General features: G+C 38.4%; 2 protein-coding genes across 5 annotated transcripts in view; both read left to right on the top strand.

Moving 5' to 3' along the window:
* Positions 1-154: 154 nt before the first annotated feature.
* On the top strand, positions 155-8,833 carry LOC109091814 (disabled homolog 2-interacting protein-like). Of its 2 annotated transcripts, XM_042725483.1 has the most exons (18): positions 155-869; positions 1,286-1,419; positions 1,600-1,678; positions 3,909-3,976; positions 4,087-4,172; positions 4,275-4,401; positions 4,522-4,620; positions 4,717-5,388; positions 5,463-5,607; positions 5,699-5,843; positions 6,062-6,298; positions 6,464-6,665; positions 6,758-6,849; positions 6,971-7,253; positions 7,336-7,449; positions 7,690-7,880; positions 7,980-8,064; positions 8,172-8,833. In XM_042725483.1, the coding sequence occupies exons 1-18, from the start codon at positions 323-325 to the stop codon at positions 8,259-8,261; spliced, it is 3,396 nt and encodes a 1,131-aa protein (XP_042581417.1). In that variant the 5' UTR covers positions 155-322; the 3' UTR covers positions 8,262-8,833. The 2 variants fall into 2 exon arrangements, with proteins under 2 accessions (XP_042581417.1, XP_042581418.1); XM_042725484.1 differs by lacking the exons at positions 155-869; positions 1,286-1,419; positions 1,600-1,678 and adding an exon at positions 1,766-2,315.
* Positions 8,834-9,643: 810 nt separating this feature from the next.
* The window catches only part of LOC109075765 (protein Wiz-like), a 10,756-nt gene continuing 5,534 nt past the window's right edge, over positions 9,644-14,865 (top strand). Inside the window, exons 1-6 of one of the 3 annotated variants that reach the window (XM_042725480.1) lie at positions 9,644-9,761; positions 10,504-10,627; positions 11,069-11,608; positions 11,758-12,489; positions 13,170-13,643; positions 14,621-14,865. The exon at positions 14,621-14,865 is cut by the window's right edge and continues 70 nt beyond it. In XM_042725480.1, the coding sequence (XP_042581414.1) occupies positions 10,525-10,627; positions 11,069-11,608; positions 11,758-12,489; positions 13,170-13,643; positions 14,621-14,865 (2,094 nt within the window). In that variant the 5' untranslated portion in view covers positions 9,644-9,761; positions 10,504-10,524. Of the gene's footprint in view, positions 9,762-9,787; positions 10,050-10,490; positions 10,628-11,068; positions 11,609-11,757; positions 12,490-13,169; positions 13,644-14,620 lie in introns of those variants that run through there. The other 2 variants (XM_042725481.1, XM_042725479.1) reach the window with 2 other exon arrangements.

Raw genomic sequence — 14,865 nt, 5'->3', positions numbered from 1 at the left:
ACCCACAAACTGACTGGCTTCCTGAATACTGGACGCAAATTAGTACGCACAGAAAAAAAAAAAAAACGCCTCATACCTACAAGAGCTGAGGACCACAAAGGTTGCATCATTTGAAACGAGCCAATATACAAAAAAATAAAAACATTACATCCCAACAACTAGAAATTGAAAATACAAGACGTTTAAAGACCTCTAGAACTGGTAAGTGCTGAGGAATCCATACTCTTTGAGATACTACAAGAAAATACAAACTTTGCATTGCAACACTGAAACATCCTGCGCCCAGAAAACGTGCTAATTGGGTCACGGAGCAGGAATCAAGATGGGTACAAACAAAGATCCGAGTGCTGAGCAATCAGAACCACAGATTGAGGAAGACATGGATCTGTCCCCTGAGCAGAACAGTCCGGTTGATCAAGACCCACAGCAACCAGAGGATGGCAAGCTACTCAACACGTACAAGTGGCACACAGGGGCCAAGCCTGAGACAGCGGCACAGGGGACTATTGAGAGGCTTGAGAAAGGGGCTTCAAACAAATGGAATAAAATGCAGAGTTGGCGCAAAGCTCTGAGTGAAGACGCAGGGGAAAAGTGCTCGACTGCACCTCGAGGGAGCGAAAGCCCATCCAAACCGGACAAGCCAGCAACTTCAAGAAAAAACCCTTTCCGCAGAGCTCTTTCAGAGCCACCAGGGTCCATCCTATCTACGGTCCTGTCCTCCTCTTCTGCATCTGGGACCTCCAACGCGCAGGCATCTGGGTCCACTGTCCAGGACACAACACAGAAGGGTAAAATAAGGAAGTACCTGCAAACGGTTTCACAGAAGTTTAAGAGACAACGTCTGCAGAGTGCTGCCATTGCAGAGCATGGTAAGAGCTTTATATTCAATGCTAAATGTTAAACAAAACACAAGTTGAAATCATTATGAGGGTTCCTTAGAAAGATCTCTACTGTTGGAGAGTGTAGACTTCCTTTCTAACCTTATAAAAGTACGTGCAGATGCCACTAAATGGCGCTAAAGAATGAGGGTACAACAACAGGATGTGCGAGATGGAACAATAAACAAAGTAAAGAATCCACAGAAAGATTTTTTTTCTTTTGTACCCAAATGACCTAAACATGTAATTGGATGTTAATAGGACTGCTAACTAATTAAGCTCTTATGATATTGGAACTGCATTCCAAATTCATTCTTGCATGAAGTATGTTTTGTCTTTGAAGCTTCTAAGCTATTTAAATTAAAACGTTGCATGTAAACTCTTTTACGTTTTATGAAAACTCAAAGAAAAGTGCGATCCTGAGACCCTGGTCCAAGAGCCTGTTCGCTTCTCCTGGGCCCCTCCACAAGACGTTCCCGTTTGGGACATTAGCAACTGCTTTCTTCAAGATGGACAGATCCTTATACCACGTGAGGAGGAGGTAATGAACAACATGCACATCCAACAATGCCAACAGATGAGACATTATACTTAGCAGATTAAGGTATTGGATGTATGCCATTAAATTGACTTTGAAGCATCAGTGCATTTAGTTTGGAAATGCTATTTGAATTTAGGTCAAATTATGCTGCCAATATATCATGTTTTAAATTTATTTCAGCCTTTGATGAGGGTACGGAACCGGGCCAGCAGTTGTCTCTCCAGCCTCAGTCTCCAGAACATCAGTGGAAGTCACACTGGTCAGTATCACAGAGTTTGCATTTACATTGAAGCCAAAAATATCATTGCATTAGATGCAAGAAATCTTACCAAGCGCCATCTGCTAACAAATGACACTAGAGCTTTGCTCAGAACTTTCTGATCCACTTTTATTGTTGACTAACTGGCCTCATAAGAACAAATGTGAACATTATCTTGTGAAGATGCCTTAGGGGACTGCAGTACACTTGAATGAAGTGACTGCCTAGAGCTCGCTGTGTCCTAACAATTTAAAAACCGGAGATGACTTCAAGAGATGAGAGATATCATCTGTCTCTATCCAGCCAATGACGAACTATCAGTAACTAAAGTGAAGCTAGATAACGTATTCACAGAGGAAATTGTGGATGTGGTTATGTGTACGTATGCTTGTAAAATTGCTTCCTTTGAGTGTCTGAAGATACCATCGTAACTGGGTGTTCCATACCAGAGGACGACTGAAGGGGTGTGCTGTCTACTTTACTCAAAATAAGCATGTAGGACCCTTATATTAAAAGTAAAAAAAAAACTTATAAAGGGGCATTTGTGAGTCTAATGTTCTGAAAGGGGAAAAAAATTATTCTGAGCTACTCCAAAGCATGGGTTTCAGGCGTTGGATTGTATGTGGCGGGGCACTAGGTAAGCACAATAATTTTAACTTTGCCTACTTAAAAGATTCAATCCAATCATTTTGCTGGAGAGTTTAATGCATGTGAAATTCAATCAGCATTAAAACAAGTCTAAGGAGATGGCAGAATCCAGTTAACTGAGTTTACATTGATCTTAATTTTCAGCTAATTCAGTTGTTTAGCAAAGCACAAAGATATATTATGAGTAGTGCTTTCAAATACAATGTCATTTACTGGCGCTTATTTGTTGGCTGAGTTGCTTGCCAATTTCTGTGCTTCCATATATATATATATATATATATATATATATATATATATATATATATATATATATATATAACCACTTTTTGATTTGGTTATTTAGAAGATCATATAAGATATCCACCTTCTGAAGTTTGACAGTATTTACATTGTGATGGAAAGTTTAAGGCCAATTTACTCCGCACAGACAAATGCCATCAGTGTTATCCCTGTTGGCAACAATGTTTTGTTTTTAATTGTTTGTTGGTGTTTGTCTGAGCTGTGTGGATTGGCCCTTTAGAAGCATTTTGGTCAAGTTTTCTAAAAGTTGGCTTCAGAGATGGCATACAATGTAAAGACTCCTAAAATAAGCCTGTTGACCTTACCATGATGGACACTGGGTGTTGAAGGCATCCTACTGTGTTTCCCAATTTAACACAGACTCCAGTATATGTGGGAATCAGCAACTACAAAGACTATATGTGGGAAATATGTTGAAAGGAGTTTAATCCAACTATATTATTTTTTTTAAGTTTAGCACTTTTAATACCAGGTCATGGATCACAATTGGCCTTGGCAGATTTGCAATAAATGCTAGCTTAATTTCTATTTGCAGTAGTTGCTGATACATTTCAAGTCGTTGTCATTTTTAATGTTGCACTTTTTGCATTCTTTGCAAGTTAGTTACTTCATATGCTTTGAAAATTCATGACAAAGTGCAAAGTGTCGGACTTCATCGGAAGCAAAACTTTAATAGGCTTCCAAGCAAATATGACTAATTTTTACAGCTGCTGCTTTTTTAATCTACACCTATAAAAACAAAACTCAAATGGCCTCCTATAATCATGTCCATCATGTCCAAGTCCAAAAATTGGGACCAGATCCTTTCCATGGTACTGCTTGTCTGCTCTCCAGCTTTCATAAAGGCACACGGATGATCAAGTAAAAGCTAATTTTTGACATACAAAAATTAAATAAGCCCCTAGATTTCGGTTCTGTTCTGTATTAACAGAACTCAACTGCAGTAATGCAGTTAACTTTTCTGTTAAACTGGTAATTATTGATCTGATGCACATAGAAGGAAGGAAATGACTATGCTTCCTGCCTTGGTTTCAGACTCTGCGATTGCATTGAGATTTGTCTTTGTGCTGTATTTTATCTCACCAGAATGAAATAAACAGAAAGACATACATGCACACATACATTTGATCATTTAAGCTTTAATGATCAATTATTGCATTATGGAACATATTTTAAAAAAGAAAGGGATATACCACCTTCAGTGCTCACTACAGAAAAAAGAGGAATACTGTGGCATCAAAGTGATCATCTAATATAGAAACTGTTCTCATTCTCTCTTTAGAGCTAAACCCAGATCCTGTGGTCCCCCAGAGTGGTACCAAAATAAAAGGCCAAGATGGTGGTGTCAAGGTGAGTATACATTAGTATTTCTAAGAAACCTGAAACTGTTGCTGAACAAAATGCATGTATAAATAAATGTATTTTCCCATGACAATCCTTTTCTCTCGTTCTCATGATAGAATTTAATCAAGCGACGCTTGCAGGGTGATGATAAACGGAAAAGCAGCACACAACTCAATACTGCAGGACTAAGTGTTGCTGGAAGGTAGAGGATCATTTTTATAATATAGAAAAAGACTGATCTGACTTAAATCATCTGATGGGTTTATATGATATGCCGTTTACCAATCTTTCACACTTTCTATCAGTTTGGTTCAAGAGAATCTTTATCCATTCCAGTCAGTGCGGCAAAAAGCCTGGATCTTAGTACAGACCAGACTACCGTCATCAGGCCAGTTCACAGCTCGATTCTAGGGGAGAAGTACTGTTTTCAGGTAGACCTTGCTGTTGCATATAAAAGTACAAACTATGTTTCAATTTTCAGATTTTTATGTCAATCCATAATCCAAACCAATCTCTTATTTTCTTGCCATTTCCTTCTCTGACTCATAAAAGTCATCAACTCAGAGAATAACCACTGCTTTGGGTGCAGTTCAGCTGCAGAAAGAGACCGCTGGATTGAAGACTTGCGTCGTGCTGCTCATCCAAATAAGGTACTGAATATTCCTCAACTTAAGTTCCACCAAAATATTTAACTAACTGTGTACTTTTTACAAGTAATGATGATGTTTTATACTATCTACCTTCAGGACAACTGTGAACGCACTGAGTACTCACTGAGCCTTTGGGTTAATGAAGCAAAAGACCTTCCCCCAAAGAAGCGATATTATTGTGAGGTCCACCTTGATGGTACCTTGTTTGCTCGTACCAGTAGCCGGGCCGTGGGGAAGTCCGCCCAACGCTCCAGCCAAGCAGTTGATGGAGGATCTGGAGCAGCTGGCACAGGCCATGGTGGTGGTTCTTCAGGAGGTTGCCAGCTATTCTGGGGCGAATTTTTTGAACTTGACAATTTGCCCCCTGTCAGCCAGATCACCTTGCACCTCTTTAGAGACGAAGACCCTAAAAAGAAGCGCCATTCAAAGGATGACTCTACTCTGCATCCTCTTGGAAGTGTGGCTCTCAATCTGGCAGAAATAAAAGGACGGGCCTATCAAGAGAAGTGGTATCCCATCGTTCCCTACAAGCCCCCAGGGACAAGTTCAGCAAAGGACCAAGTTGGTCCGCAAGCTTCACTTCGAGTTAAGTCCAAATTCAAGATCCTGAAAATTCTGCCTATTGAGAGGTACAAGGAATTTGCAGAGTATATCACAGTGAATTATGTGGACATGTGCAGCAGCCTGGAACCCCTTCTCAATGTACGGGAGAAAGAAGAACTTGCAGGTGCACTTGTTCATGTTCTCCAGAGCATTGGGAAAGCTAAGGTGAGTGGCAACAGCAGTAACTGTAGGAAAAGTAATAAGCTCTTCGGATTTCTGAATGGTTTTTGATTGTGCAGGAGTTCTTAATTGATCTCGGTAGTGCAGAAGTTCAGCGCTTGGGAGAAAATGAGGCTTTGATTTTCAGAGAGAATACACTGGCCACAAAGGCTATTGACGAATACATGAAATTGGTGGGCCAGAAGTATCTCATTGACACACTTGGTAAGGAATATTCTACTGCATCCCTTGGTATAAAACTGCATGTGTCATCTTATTTACCTCTAACCTACTGTTTAACTCTCTTTATCCACAGGTGACTTCATAGCCAGACTGTATAGTGGAGGAGAGAGCTGTGAGGTAGATCCGCAGAAATGTTCTGCCTCTGACCTACCAATCAACCAGAGACATCTGAAGGAGACATGTGCAGATGTTGTAAAGCGAATAACTGACATGCATGAGTAAGTTAACCTAAATGAACATACTCCCAAAAAATATATTTGAAAACAAAGAGCAAATATTTTCTGCAGAAAACGCATCTAAGATGACCGAATTGTTGTGATATACTATCCATAATAGTAACTAGATATACTACGTCCACTTAACTCCTAATGGGTGTCATTAGTTTTTCACTGGAAAATTATTTTTGAATGCTTAATTCTTTCCCTTCTATGAACAGCTCATTCCCTGCGGAGCTGAATGAGATTTTTTCCAGCTGGGTATCAGATTGTGAGGACAGAGGTCAAACAGACATCGGACACCGTCTCATATCAGCATCTCTGTTTCTTCGATTCTTATGCCCAGCGATCCTCAGTCCATCACTCTTTGGCCTCACCCAATCCTATCCAGAGCCAAACACCCTTCGTACTCTCACTCTGACAGCCAAGGTCATTCAAAACCTTGCAAACTTCACCTTGTAAGTCCTGTCTATGGTCCTTCAATTTCTAAGTACCATTTCATCCTTAAGTTAACGTACATCAGGTCTACAAAAAATTTTGTGTATTGATTATAAATCCCAATGGAATTAGGGTTTTGTAAGGTTTGCTCTTGGCAACAACCATTTTATCTCAATATCCACCAGGTTTGGCGAAAAAGAAGAGTACATGTTTTTTATGAATGAGTTTCTAGAACAACACTGGGAGCCTATGAGAGGATTCTTACAGAAAGTATCTGATCCAGACAGTGAAATTGCCATGGCTCGATTTGATGGCTATGTAGACCTGCCCCTTCGTCTAGCAGTCCTTCACAATCTGCTGGTCGATATTATCTCTGTAATGAAACAGGTAACATAAAACTTCAGGGCTCATCTGAGCACTATGAGATTCTCATTAATTAAACAATGTACTCATGGGCGAAATTACATCCTTTTTTGTAGGACCAAATAGACAACCTACATCCCTTGCCTTCAATCCTGAACCAGATCACAGAGTATCTTGGCCAGGAAGCTCAACGGATTCCTGTTAGCAGGTAAGATTATATTACAATGTAAACAAAATTCCCTAAGGGGGCTCCAAGAGAAGCTGCATCTAGCTTTAAAATCAATGTTTGTTCAAAGTACTTACATTCCTCTAACCTGTGTCTCTAACAGCATTCATGGAACACCAAAGCCTACATATTTAGCTCCAAAGGATCTCCCCAAGTACAGTCCATTACAAAACTCCATGCAGCAGCTTCCCATAGACTCAAAATTCAACCAAGGCAAAGAACGTCAGAGGAAGCAGGTGCAGCGGGCTTTTAGTGTCCCCAATAGACCATCACGGCATCAACGGCAACCAATAAAGAGGCAGACAAGCAAAGAAGAGCTACCAACGCAGTGCGAGGACTACAATCAAGATCAGGATCCCTGTTTGGAAATTTCATCACCTAGTAACGTGAGTAACTAAGACTGTTTAAAATTTACTAGACATTTTGCCAATGATGCGCTTTCAAATACTTATTTCCTGTTTGTCATAGGCCATACAATCCAAAGCCCCAGCAGCAAAAGTACTCTGGATCAAACAAAACAACAGCAACGAGCCCTATCAAAAAATAGGGCAAGAGCATGAGGAGACAAGCACATTAGACAGGGTGGGTCTATTTTGCATACTCTAAATGCATCTGGTTTCAGGACCATCGAGTGTCTCATAAAGCACAGTAATATCATTTGAAAAATCACACTATGAGAAAGTCAGTGTGTAATCAGACTGGTCTAAGTAAAAATATTTTACCACTACTTTGATGCTTTGTCAGAATTAACTTGTGTAATAAAGGATGGAAATGGTGTAATAAAGTGCCACAGTATGTTGACAGAGTTTGGGTGTCTCATAGCATGCGCAAGAGTTGGGAGAGCTGCGTTTGGGCGTGGAGCAGGTAACCGAGCGTGAGCTGGAGATGGCCAAGCGGTTAGAAGACTTCATAGTCCTGACCCAAGAACAGAATACACAGCTACAGGTAGAGGTTCAGGAACTTCGGAATCTGTTAGCCATCCGCGAAGAACAGCTGGCTAGCGCAACTTTCAGGTAAAAAAAAAAAGAGGTCAAAATGTGTTTATTTGTAAAAAAAAAAAAAAAAAAAAAGACTACTGGGAACATTTCTCTTTCTGCTTCCTGTTTGTGCAGACTCGGCGTCATAGAAGAAGAGAGAGAGGAAGATGAAAGAAAGCTTAATGTCGCTGTAGCTGCAGTAGAACGCATGAATGTTTTGGTAAGCTGTATGGTTTTCACTTCTATTTTTTTAGACGTACATCATTAATTCAGGCTTGTACATACAATATGCCTAAGTTAACACTTTTATTGTGTGTCTGATAACAGGAGGAGCAGTTTGCTGGATTGTTGAAAGATGTGCACCAACTCTATGCAGTTAATGCTGATGGAATGAGAAAGACTTACATCAATACCTGATGCAAAACAGGAAGTACACTGGTGTGGTGTGTTACATAGTGCCCTTTTGCATTGCTATTAGCTTTTGTCAGATTTCTTTTATTCATTGATAACACTGTGCTTATAGCTACCTATCTGTCACAATTAAAACCAAATCCATTATCAATGCAATAATATACTGCAGTAAAAAATATAATTACCAAATTAAAAATGAATGGATCTGCATAAGACTTTTAAAAGACTTTTAACTGTTTTGTAGCCTTTCACAAATAAAATGTGCATTAAACAAACCAAGCCAAATCATCAATGTATTTCTTTTTACTGTAATAATTTTTGTAAATGTGACTGCAGCTAGGCAAACTCAAAACACCGGATAACCTAAAAAATAAAGTAGTAGAGTCAATGACAATGTACTTTACAATGTAATCTTTGTATTCATGTTGGTTTCTTACAGTATGTTTGTGAACTTGTGAAGGTGTAACTATCACTAATCTATTCCTTACTAATTAATACATGTGAGTATATACAAAATCCTTGTTTTCAAAAAAGTTTTTCATTTATTTTTCAGAATAAAGAGTATTTTTTTAAAAGTATCATGAAGTTATCAACTTATAAGAGCAAAGCACCACAGTTTCACTCATCCAAGTGTGCAAGCATGATGCTTTATGACTACAACTACAAGCATGATGCTTTAATGACTGGAACAAAGACAGCCACAAAGTCACTGACTGTATGTGTAAAGTGGAAAACACACAGCCCACTCCTGGAAACAGCAGCACTATACACATTTTACAAAATGTTGGTTTAAAATGGTTGTTTTATTATTCTGCGATATAAATCACATTGAATGTATCCAGTTTTCCCAGTTTGTAATCCAGTTCTCATTTACAACAACCCTATTTATATAATATTTTTGAAGAAGAAGAAAAAAATTAAATTCAAGATATGATATCATTGCATCATTCTCAGTATCTGCTAAGAAATGCCACCCAAACAGGTAAATCATTACAAAAGGCAAAGACATTACATTACTGTAGCAGTATTGACACAAAAAGTGTCTCAAACAGAGCTCAATATATTGTTTAAAAATACATAAAAATCACTACAGTTGAGTTTTTTTATATTACATCTATGACAAATTCTTAACTAAAAAAATACAAGAAAATCTTGCTTACCAAATACTGTGGAGGAGCTCACCTGCAGCTTACCTGTATCTTCATAGACACATTTTTTCTCTTTGTGTGACATTTTTTCTTCGAGTTTAACATAAGGATGTTAAATAAATCTCCAGTTTAAAAGTCCAGTTAAATGACGATAGCTATTATGTATGCAAAACCGCACAATCTAGTTCTAACCATAGACTGTATAAAAACACATCAGCCACGCCCCTGTGATTCGCCCTCGTGTGGCGTTTTCTAAATCAGCTATCGATTGATTTTGACTGGTTGTTGCTGCTCGACTGTGCTGTTTTGATTAAAGTGCCTGCATTCTCTCCTGTAAGAGAAACCTCTCAACTTAAAGGTAATTTTGAGCATTATTTGCTTCAACATATCGTTTTCAATGTAGTTAGCGACATGTAGCCGACCAGACCAGATGTTATATGCCTTTGCAGACTACCAAACCTGTTTAATCGACTTGCAGTGCGCGATAAATAATTAGCTCGTGCTAGCTGCATGTGTGCGCGTCCATTGTGTGATACATGGTTGGAACGAAATGGGAAGTTGTTCTTGGTTTATCATCACAGCACAACATTAACAAGTCCAGTAGAAATACTCGTTAAAATAAACGATTATGCAGAAATTCAGCCAGGTAATGTTACAGAGAGATAGAAATGTTTAACGAGAGAAGGAAACGAAAGGCTTGTCAGTGTTACAGTAAAGTGTAAACATGACCTTTACATCGCCATACTTCCCGAAAAAAAAAAAACATTTTTGTTAATAAATCTAGATAAATACATATTTTCTTCAAACAACATAAGACGCTTTTAAGTTTTATTTATTTATTTTAATTTAGGATTGTTTCTTACAGTGATGGCTATACGCTCACTAATAATGTTACTAATGTATTACTATTTATTGTAGTAATATCTTTTGTTAGTATTTTGGTAACAATGGTTAACAGTTTTTATGACATGTTTTTCAGACATCACTACATTTAAAATTGTACATACATATACATACATATATAAAAAATACAAGTGTATAAATAGATAAGTTGCATTCTTAGAAGAAATTTGTCTGAATTTATCAGCTGTTTTTCTAAGTGCCAGGAGGAGATTCCAGCCATGGAGAAGACAGCACCAGACACAGCAAAGAAGACAAGCACTGCCACCGTTTCTAAAGAGTGTCTGGAGACAGACTTGGATAAAGACATGGATGACTCTGAATGTAAGTACACCAACACACAGGCAGATGATAAACTCCACTTCTGTGTGACTTTGTTGTGTTTGAAACAACCTGAAAATCTGTCTGGCATGTGATCAGATCATTGCCATTTAGTGTATGATGCCAGTTTTTTTTCTGTAATCATTTGCAAAATCGGCAAGTGTGTTGTGTAAAAAAAAAAAAATCTGTTTGAAAGTTGTGTATTCCAGCCTCCACTCTAATAAACAGTTTAGTTAAAAAAAAGTTTTAACCATAAAAATAAAATGAGGAACCATGAGGAACTGACCTTTTATTATTGGGTGAATTATTCCTTTAAAATCACTGACATTTTTTTTTATCAGTTGTGATTCCTTTATGTTACAGTCAAAAAAACACAATGCATTCCCTTTAGGGGGAAAAAAAAAAGCGTCATCACATTATGCAGTTTCTCTCACATTCTTACAGTACTCGTCCATAGTTGTGAGTTTTGTGGGACCAGTTTTGAATCCAGGCGAGGTCTCTCCAGTCATGCCCGGTATCATCTCAGGCAGCTGGGAGTGGCTGTGTCCGACAGTAGTGGAGCTCCTATAGACCTCCTGTGCCAGCTAATGAAAGAAAGAGGTGGAACTCTACCAAAGCTCGAAAAACAGGTCAGCCCTGTTAAAAAATACAAAACAAAGTCCCCCAACCTCAAAAAGAACGCTGGGCCCAAACTGAAGATTAAAATATCCAACCTTGTAAAGAAAAAATATGCCCTTTCCTCGTCTTCCTCTATTGCTGTTAAAGGATCAGCAGCATCTGGTCGCTCTTCTTCGCCTTTCGCTGTAGGGAAACCTCATAAAGCATCTTCAAAGAAGATTGTATTGTCCACTCCATCTTCAGCCTCGTCTCTTCATAAAGATGTGGAATACAGGCTCAGTGAATGCAGTCCTTCTACCTCCCTCTCACTGGCCTCAACCAAGCCCCTCTGGGCCCCTCAGGAAACAGACGCCCCTCTCAATTTAGGTAAGTAACAGTATTTAAAATGTTTTGGTATGTGCTTGGACTAGCACACTTTTAGTACTCTATAAAGCAAGCTAGTTAAAATGATGAAACAATCCTTGCTTGTAACATTCCAATCAACTATGAAATGTGTTTTGTGCTGTTGTTACCAGAAACGATGCTGAATTCCTCAGTGAGGGATGATGTCCATGTTTGTGAGTTATGTGGAGCGTGGTACGAGACCCGTAAAGGTCTCTCCAGCCACGCACGGGCTCACCTGCGGCAGTTTGGTGTGAATTTGGACTCCAAAGGTGCTCCCATAGACATGCTCCATAAATATATACAGAGTGAGGACTTTAAGGAAAAGGCCAGTGCTGGGCAGCTGGAAGGGTCGGACTTTGAGGTTTACGCGTTACCCTCCTCCACTCCTTCCATTAGCAAAAATCCCCCTCTTGCTCCTCTGTCGTTTAAAGGACTGACATCCATTCGTCGAACTCATCCTCCAATCAAAAAGAAGACGACTTCTCAGGACATTTCAGGAAACTTGCCCTTCAGTGACAAAGTAGAATTTAAATCCCCGCCTTCAGCCAAAAAGCAGAAGATTTCACTTGACTTTTCAGGGAACATGCCACTCAGTGGCCAAGTAGAATTGAAAACACCTACCTCAAAGAAGAAGAAGAAGATTTCTCCAGATGTTTCAGGAGTCTCACCCCTCAGTGGTAATGCAGAATTCGTATCACCTCCCCCAAACAAAAAGAAGAAGATTTCTACAGATGTTTCAGAGGAATTGCCTTTCAGCGAGAAAACCGAATTGAAATCACCTCCCTCAGTGAAGAAGATTTCTCTAGATGTTTCTGCAAGCTTGCCCCTTGGCAAAAAAGCAGAATTTAAATCACTCTCTCGAGGTGAAAATTTAAATGTATTTATTTTTTATTTATTTATATTTAATATTTTTTAAATAGTTAATAATTAAAAACTATAAATACAAAAAACAAAAAATACAATAAAAATTCAAAATCACAAAAATAACTTTATGAAAAAAAAAAAAAAAGTTATTGAAATGTGTTGGTCAAAAAATTTAGGAACCTGATTTTGAAATTGTTATACAAAATATTTTTTTTATTTTTTTATTTTGGTCAATAACAATATACATGTACTCGGACACCCAGAAGTTTGAGGCCAGAAAGAAATGAATACTTTGAGTAAGAAATTACTCATATGTTAATTTCAGCTTTGCCATCAGGAATAAATGACTGTCTAAAATATTTTTACAACAGAACACAGTTATTTTAAATTGTATTAATATTTTACAATATTATTGTTCTTAACTGTATTTGTGATTAAATAACTGCATTAGAAATGCATTAGAAAAAAATTATAGACCCCAAACTTTTGAACAGTAGTGTATCTAATATACAGTTAACTTAAAACTTCTTAACAGGGGGAATTAAGGCATGATTTAACATCCAAAATCTAACAAACTTTGTTTTTTGGTCAGTCTTTAATTAAAAAAACCACAATAAAAAACATTTTCACAAAAAAAAAAAAACTGTCCTGACATACTTTCTTCTTTCTTACACCAAAGGTGAGTCATCTAAAGATGTCAACTGTGAATTCTGTCACGAGAAGTTTAAGAAGAGTCAGAGCCTGGCCAGTCATGCCCGCTATCACCTGCGTCAGCTGGGCGTCACTGAGTGGTCCGTTAACGGGTCTCCCATGGCCACGCTGCGAGAGGTTATGGCCCAACGTGGTAGTTCTGCAGGATCTCTCAGTCCCCTGGGGCCGCCCTCACTGACCCCACCTGTATCCCCCTCTGTACCCCCTGCTGTACCCCCTCTCCTCCCATCCCCTAAACCCATCACCCAGCCTTCCTCACCTCCTCTAGTTCCTCACAAAGTTCCAAAGGCCAAGAAAGGCTCCAGGACTGTGATCCCAAAACCAAAGGACGAGCCTGTGGAAGTTGATATCTCTATCATAGAGTCTCCTAAGCCACAAAGCACTCCCACCAGCCCTTTAACACCTCAGTCTGATTCCAACACAGTTAAATCACCTGTGATCGGTGCGTAAAAATTACTCACTTCTGTTATGCTTTTTTTTCCTGCACAAATTCCTGCAATTAATTCAGTCGACACAGTTAACATGCAGTTTATACATTTCAGTTTCCCTGGATTTTTTTAGCTTTAGGAGTGCTATTAATTTATTAATTAATGTAAGAAATTAAAATGTGAAAACCTACAATAATTACATAATTGTACAATATGCATATGAATTCATATTTCTTACATCTATTTGCCTGGTTACTTTTGGGTTTACTTTCTTGCATCTATTTAACTATTTATAGATTAATGTGATGCTCAGTGTGTGAGATGCAACATTTTAGCATAAATAGATTGCAAGAAAGCAGTATTTTCCATTGTGTGTCAAACTTTAATGGCATTTGACAATACATAAATTTGGTCATGACATAAAATTTTATATCCACTCCAAAAAACAAAACAAAAAAAAACAAATTCAATACAAATATCCAAACATCCTTAAATCAAAATACGTTTACTTGAGATACAAAATGAAGAGATTAAGTCTTGTTTAGGTTTTCTGAGAAACTAAATAAAATTAAGTGAATTTATGATTGAAACAAGAACAAATATCTGTCAGTGGGGTTGGAAAACCATTTTTCTCTTTGATATCAGATACCTGTTGGCAGATGATACCTGTTTTCCCTTTGTTATAAGTCTGCCAATAGATACCTTGCATGCCAGAGAACTTGTATCCTAAGTATTTTTTCTTTTTCTTTTCTAAACGTAATGTAGGTCTGTTAGAAGTTCAGTTTTTAAACTTTAATACTTCTAATACAAGACATTTATATTTGCAGACCATTTTTACATAGTGTTCCATTCAATTTATTCTTGGTCTGAAAAAGATCTAAAACATCTTAAATTTACCTTCATAAAACCTGCATAAACCCTGTAACTCTCAACAGCAAGTATAATGCTTTATTTTGTTCACTTTATGATGATTTCTGTCTGCTTTCCACAGCCCCTAAGCCTGAGAAGCAGGAGCCCAAACCGTTTGTATGCTGTGATTACTGCGGCGAGATGTTTGATACTCGTAAAGCTCTATCCTGTCACGCACGTGGTCACTTACGACAGCTGGGAGCAAGGTGGTCCCTGAAAGTCCCACCCATAGAGGCCCTGTATGAGCTCATGAGGCGGGAGGGCACTGAACGGGCATCCCAAATCAAATCAGAACCAGGGGCGGCAGCGCAGTGGAAAAAAACAGCA

Source organism: Cyprinus carpio, chromosome B6 (assembly GCF_018340385.1).
Source record: "Cyprinus carpio isolate SPL01 chromosome B6, ASM1834038v1, whole genome shotgun sequence".
Classification (NCBI taxonomy): domain Eukaryota; kingdom Metazoa; phylum Chordata; class Actinopteri; order Cypriniformes; family Cyprinidae; genus Cyprinus; species Cyprinus carpio.
This window is presented reverse-complemented; position numbering and strand designations above follow the sequence as displayed.

Coding starts and splice junctions, on each gene's coding strand:
- LOC109091814 (XM_042725483.1), top strand. CDS start 323: ATGGGTACAAACAAAGATCCGAGTGCTGAGCAATCAGAACCACAGATT. Junction 870..1,285: donor TGCTGCCATTGCAGAGCATG/GTAAGAGCTTTA, acceptor GAAAACTCAAAG/AAAAGTGCGATCCTGAGACC. Junction 5,389..5,462: donor AGAGCATTGGGAAAGCTAAG/GTGAGTGGCAAC, acceptor TTGATTGTGCAG/GAGTTCTTAATTGATCTCGG.